At 36.8% G+C, this 6,936-nt stretch overlaps 1 protein-coding gene across 1 annotated transcript in view; it reads left to right on the forward strand.

Annotated features, from left to right (window-relative positions):
- FBN2 (fibrillin 2) overlaps positions 1-6,936 on the forward strand; it is a gene marked incomplete at its 5' end in the record, with an annotated part of 260,278 nt that overhangs the window by 17,514 nt on the left and 235,828 nt on the right. Inside the window, one exon of the mRNA XM_008570929.1 lies at positions 3,404-3,499. Coding sequence (XP_008569151.1) covers positions 3,404-3,499 — 96 coding nt within the window. The remainder of the gene's footprint in view (positions 1-3,403; positions 3,500-6,936) is intronic.

Consider the following 6,936-nt stretch of genomic DNA (forward strand, 5'->3'; position numbering starts at 1 on the left):
GTTGCTCCCGCGCCTCGCTCAGCCAGTGAGCAGGAACCGGTCTGTATGTGGGATCTGAACCCTCGGGCGGGAGCGCCGCCACGCTTCCCAAGCGGCGCACTATCCAGTGCACCACCAGGCCGGCCCCAGTTTTTCCTTCTACTTTTATCTGTATTCCTGCTTCACCTCTTTTGCTGTTGCTTTTTAGTGTGAACTTTGGATGCTATAGAACAAGTCTCATTTTTTATACAAATGTTCTGTAGTAAAAAGAGGAAGAGAATGAAGAATGTAGGAAACCAACAAGGTGCAATCTCTGTGCACTTTTTTTTTATGCATCATTTTATTTAATCCTTAAGCTCCTGTGGGGTAGGGACTGTTAACTCTATTTACGGGCAGGGAAGGTGAGAACCACAGAGATGGTGCAGTTGGGGGTGCTGGGGACAGCAGAGCTCATGATCTGTCCACTGCACTATTCTACCTCAAAAAATGTCAAAACATGATGTGAAATTTTGACATGGTGCAGGATTTTGCTGCATTCCTGCGGTAGGTATATCGAATACCATTGCAGTAGGCAATGAACATTCAAAGGCAAACTGTTGACTGTCCTGGGAGGGCCACTGTCACATGAGAGGGAGGAAAATAAGCAAATAGTTGTGTTCATGGGGCTCAACTCTTGTTCACAGGTTCCCTTAACATTTTAAAAAATTATTGAGGGTCTCAAAGATCTTTTGTTTGTATGGGCTCTATCTTATTGATATTTGCAGTATTCAAAATTAAAACTGAGAGATTTGAAAAGTATTTATTAATAGATCTATGGTCACTAGAGGCGGGGAAGAGGAGGGGGAGGAGGGGGAAGAAGAAACTGAGTAATAGACACAAAGAATGATTGTGATTTGTAATGAACATGCTCATAATACTGATTTGATCACATACTGTACACAAATACTGACGGTCAACTCTGTACCCCATAAATATATATAATCAATTATGTTCCAAGTGTAAAATATAAAAAAAGCGTTGAGAGGAACACACACACACACAAAATAACATGAAACCCATGTTACAGTTAACATAAATATTTTTTATGAACAATAACTGTATTTTCCAAACCTCCAAAAAAATGTAGCGAGAAGGGAGGCATCATTTGTCTAACTTAGACAGGTTCGATCGGGTTTAACGTGTAATGGACCAGCTCTTTCTGAGAGAAGCTCTAGCCCTGCTCTCCTACCTAGGATTTGGAAGCTGTTTTGGAAAATCCTGAGAGAAGCTCTTTTTCCACTTATCCAAGGATGATGCTGAGTGTCACCATCAGTGCCAGACTGCTTCTCCCCATATGTGTGTTTTTTTGAAGGCCAGCATAGTGATGAGATAACATTTCATACAGCTTGATAACATTTAAAGAAAATTCCTCGCATTTTAATTAATCACATTAGATTAGAGTTACCCTTTTGCAGTCTGTCCTTTTAACAACAGAAATCTTTAAATCCTGGCAATTGTTTCTGCGGAATTACACACAAAGAGTTCTCTGATAGGTTTTTGTTTTCTTCCACATTCCTGTCCACCCCCATCTTCCTGACACTCCTCATGGCCTTTATTCCATTTCCCTATCCTGTATATTTACTCATCTAATTTATTGCCTGCCCCATATTTCAATGTAATGATAAAGTGCTATGTGGAATTCAGCTTGGGGCAGAAGCAGCAGAAAGGTGTGGTTCTTAGGGAGATGTACTCGTGCAAAAGCACACAGGATCATGCCGTCGATCAAAGCCTAAATGTACACAAATGCTTTCAACGAAGATATCTTTGCTGCCAAGTGCATTTTGGCGTTGCTGCTTTATGCATTCTGGATGATGGTAGGTAATCCAGTTCAATATTCTTGGCAAGGAAGTAGCAGCATTATCGCATTTTTAGATATCAGTATACTTATTCACCTTTCCATTTTTATTCATTTATTTATTTATTTTTAAATTTTTTTTATTTATTTTTGTCTTTTTCGTGACCGGTAAGGGGATCGCAACCCTTGGTACCGTGTCGCCCGCACCGCGCTCAGCCAGTGAGCGCACCGGCCATTCCTATATAGGATTCAAACCCACCGCGGGAGCATCGCTGCACTCCCACGCTGCCCAAGTGCGCCATGGGTCGGTCCTCACCTTCCCATTTTTGATAGGAAATGCACATAAATGTGTTTTGTCCCCTCACTTCCCTTTAATTTAAAATAATTAGTGAACTTCAGCTGGATTTTGGGGGGCACAAGTCATAGAATATATTCCTCTTCTTTATCTGTGAGGACAGGGTGTTTCTGTTCAACAGGGTGGGTGGGCTGACAGAGAAGCTTGAGTACTTTTTCTTTGGAGAAGACATGATTTTTGAATTCAGCTGTCCTCAGGATGGGTAGTGGTAATGCTTGTTGTTCAAAGATTCTAGACAGTGATCTTGTAGGAGCGTCTCCTGTCCCAGGTCCTGACTGCTGAGCTGAGTGACCCTGCCAGGAGGAGCAGTGGGAAGTGGACAGCAGGGGGCGGCTCAAGGTCGCGTCTGGACCTACAGAGCTCCAAGCCCTGGTCTCCCAGGACACAAGTAGAAAGGAGTGAAGGAGAGTGTGTGCTGTGTGTTTGTCATCATGGCTTGAGAAAAATGGACTGTGGGTTAATTTATAAGAAAGAACTTACTGTGTTGACACAATGCATTTCCTCTCTTTTATTCTATGACCCGCACGTAGTCACTATACATTGGTTACTCCTTTTGGTATTTTATAGCTATTGATGGTATTTTCTGCCACTTTTCATGTTGGTCTTGCCTTTCCTACTTTACCTTTTTATTTTCCTGGCTCCCTTTTCTTGTCTGAATATTGCTTTTTCCCTTTATTGCCATCTCATCTTTTTTTTAATTAATTTTTTTTGTTGTAACAAAGTTGATTGTACATATCTGTGGGGTACAGAGTTGAACATCAATATTCTTGTGCAATATGTGATGCTCAAATCAGGATAATTATTGCCATCTCGACCTTTATTTTTTCCATGTCACATTTTCCTCTCTTTCTCCCTTCCCCTGCTACCTATAGTCTGCCTCCTTTTTCTTTCATTTCCCCGTATTTTATTCACTTCCTTACCTATGGAAATAGAGGATTTTGAGTAGTTTTATTGCAACTCTGGAAGCATCAGAGCCATCCAATTCTTATGATTCTGATCAAAAATAAAAACAACCTGTTATCAAACGCTTGCTTAACAATGTGCTTACACAAATTGTGTAGGCTTTTGTCTCATTATATGCTTAAATTTATTTACTTATGTGCATGATGCCAACTGTAACTTGTGTTTTAGAGATGTAATTTTATGTAAGATCCTTTACTGGCAGCATCACCATACTACTATATCGTATTTGGAGATTTCCTCTATAAAGAGCTTCTTGCTGTTTTTGTGTGCAGCTGTCTGTGAAAATGGATGTCAGAACGGTGGACGTTGTATTGGACCCAACCGCTGTGCTTGTGTTTATGGATTCACTGGTCCACAGTGTGAAAGAGGTAAGAAAAGAAAAGAGAAACAAGAACCTCACTTTGAAGACTTATATTTTATTGTAAAAATGTATAGTTTTTTGTTATTCAATGAAAATTTTTCTAATGGAATAATAGTTTTGCTCTTCTTTGATCGTCTGTAACTTGAATGGTAATATTTTGAAATGTAACTAATAATAGTAGAAGCATCTCAGTTTTTTCCGCCAGAGTGATTTCAGTTAGGGAGGCCAACTCTGGGGCTGTGATTTGAGGGTAATTTTGAGTAACTAATGGTAAATTCTAATAATGTGCTTAATTCAAATTAGGAGTCACTGTTGGGAGTACTGCCTTTGGTAAAAAAAAAAGAGAGAGAGAAAAAAATAGCTTCAGGTGTCCTTGGCCACATAACTTTCAAAATCTGATATAAATTGACATAAACAATAAAGGAATATATCACATTTCATAGCAAAAAGCCCAGAGCTAGTGGGCTTCAGGTAGGATGTGATCAAGGCTTTCACTATGTTATTCTATTTCTCTTGGCCCTACGCTCCTTTGCATTTCAGTTTTGCCCTACCCTGGAGTTCTTTGTGGTTGTAAGATGGCTGTTAGCAGTCACCAAGGCGACAGGCTTGTTCACAGATAGGGAACTCTCCTCTCCTGTAACCACGGGCCAATAATAGCCGTCACAGAGATTTCATATACTGGCTGGGCTAAGCTTGAATGTTTGAAACACTTCATAGCAAGGGGGACGGTGTTAATATGTTTGATATGGATTTATCAGGACCTATCCTTGCAGCATGGGGTGATACAAGCTTGCCCAAAGTCACATGGAAGGAATGGTTGGGTATTTGAACCCAGTACAGATTTGGGCAGGAGAAAAAGGTTGAGGGAATGGATGCTGAGAAGGCATTTAGAATTGTCCACCTCATCCATGTAAAGGTTTAATCAAGCCTATATGAAACCAATTTACAATAATTTTAGTGGCATTAAACTCATGACCTATAGACTGTTGAAAATCTCCAATATCGATGCACTAATTGACCTCCTAATTAGGTCCTGATAGCAAATGGTTGCTGTGGCATAGGAAAGAAGTTAAACTTTATAAAATGTGATAAATAACTATTTAGCACTGAACCATAAGAGTAAAAAATTTGCTTCAACTAAAAGTAATATTACATAATCATTCAATATTATGTACATCCTCAATTTATTTTCCGAGGGCTTGTAATAGCATCTAAAGTTGTATAGCACTTTTTTATCATGAAACTAAAGTATATGAAGTTATGTCAGTGAAATATTACAGATAAGTAGTGGTGATGGTTTACATATGTATAGAGGCTTTGAATTGCCGAGAAACATTATATTTTAAAAAAATCATTCTCATTAGCCTTGACAAAAACTTCATTTGGTATTCAGGCGAAACCGAGAAATTAAAAGTATATGGTGAAGTTTGAAAAGTAAAATTTATGCAGCCTTTTAGCATACACTTATATGTATATACGCATCAAGATATTTATATCCTCCTTAACATAATTGAGATTTCTTGGGACCAAAGTACATTCCACAAATGACAGAATTTATAGTTACACTTAGGATGAGTTTAAAAGTCTTTACCAGCTGCATTTATTTGGGGAAGAAAAATTAATTGTGACATGTTAATATGAAAAGATAAGTTGTTCATAATGGAATAACACAAATTTCCTAGGTGATAAGTTTATATAAACACCATAGTGTGGAGAATGTTAAATTTATAATTTCAAACATAGTCATAATTGGTGGAGATGATGTTCATTTTTCTGGAAGTCATGTAAACTTTGCAGCTCTTTCATCCTAAAGTATATTTCAAGTTCAATTTCTAATTGGCAAAGGAACTGGGTGGGTAGTTTCAACTCAGAGGCTGTCAGGCATTACATCATTATTCTTCAACAGTTATGCCTTCATTAGATTTGTTAGTCCTTACTAAATTTATAGGAGTCCTATAAAAACTTACATACATTTTACATGTACAGTAGCATGTTTACAGAAGAAATTACCGAATTAGTTAATGAATTGAACTTAAGGATATTTTTTAAAATGTGGATTGTTTCTTCAGTCTTTTTAATTACTCCCCTTCAGATGAAAGTTCTAAAACTTTATTTTTTCCAAAGAAGGAGTTAATAATTTTCCCTCTTAGATTGCAACCATGAACTTTAACATTTCAATTGGGTTTTTAAAATGCGTACTAGCCAATTCTACTAAAAATGGCGCTCATAATTTTTCTCAGGAAATATTGTGTCTACATAGACACAAAAAGAATAATTCATTTATGTTGATGTTAATGAATAGGCTTGTGTGCTCTGTTAACATTTTAAATTCTTATTGTTTTTTTTTAATTACTGAATTTCAAAATATGTTTCTTGTTATCTAAAAAAATAAAAAAAGACCTTTGTAAAATTCGGGATTACTTTTCCTCCTTAATGTGTAATACATATAATTTTTAATTACTGAATTTCAAAATATGTTTCTTGTTATCTAAAAAAATTAAAAAAGACCTTTGTAAAATTCGGGATTACTTTTCCTCCTTAATGTGTAATACATATAATTTTCCTGTAAGCTGGCCTCTTGGGATCAGTTTGTGTGATAAAACATGGCTGCTTTTCCAGCTATCTGGGCTTCTGGCAGACTGGTTTCCGGACTGGAGACAGAGACTGAGTGGTAACTAATGCCTGGCATGATTATGGTATTTAACTTGAGTCTTGGTGCTGGGTAAGCTGAACCTCTCTTCTCACTCTTGTTGATATGTACAATGACCTTTCATACTTAGCATCTGAAAAAGAATTCTCATGACTGCATGCTGATTGTAAAATGCAGACAGCTCAGCTCTTTTCAAGGCAAATAAAGGTACCCAATTCTTTTTGCTTCTCTTTTCAAACAGGCCTTATTTGAAAAAAGATAATTATTACTCTTAATGTACACCTGAGAATAATAGGAATGGAATCAAAATTACATACCAAGAGTTGGTGTTTTTTTTCCCCTAACATTTAAAATTTACCTTGTTATTTATCAATAGGAACTTGGGAGAGGGAGTGAGCAGGCAAGAAGTAAGTTTACCTAAAAGATTTCTGGACAAAATAAAATGATTACTTGGTCACAAATGTGTCCTGCCCGAAGTCCCTCTTTCAATTTCTTTGACTTAAAGGATTGTGGAAATCTTATTTCATAGATGAATTTTCCTTGAATCTTATATAAGGACCATCTGTTAGAAATGAGTCTATTCTAGAATCTTTTAAGTTATACATATATTACACTACAAATTGTTTTTATCATGTAAACATGACTTCCTTTAAAAAGTGAGTAAATTCTGTACAATTTTAAATACCCTGTTGCTTAGTGACATTTCCTTTAAAATGTACATCTTTCAGTAAAAAGACCATTAAAAAGGTAGACTAAGAGAATTACTTTTTAATCTATAGACATTTTTTTTTTTT

The sequence above is a fragment of the Galeopterus variegatus genome, unplaced genomic scaffold, assembly GCF_000696425.1.
Source record: "Galeopterus variegatus unplaced genomic scaffold, G_variegatus-3.0.2 Scaffold645, whole genome shotgun sequence".
Taxonomy (NCBI): Eukaryota; Metazoa; Chordata; class Mammalia; order Dermoptera; family Cynocephalidae; genus Galeopterus; species Galeopterus variegatus.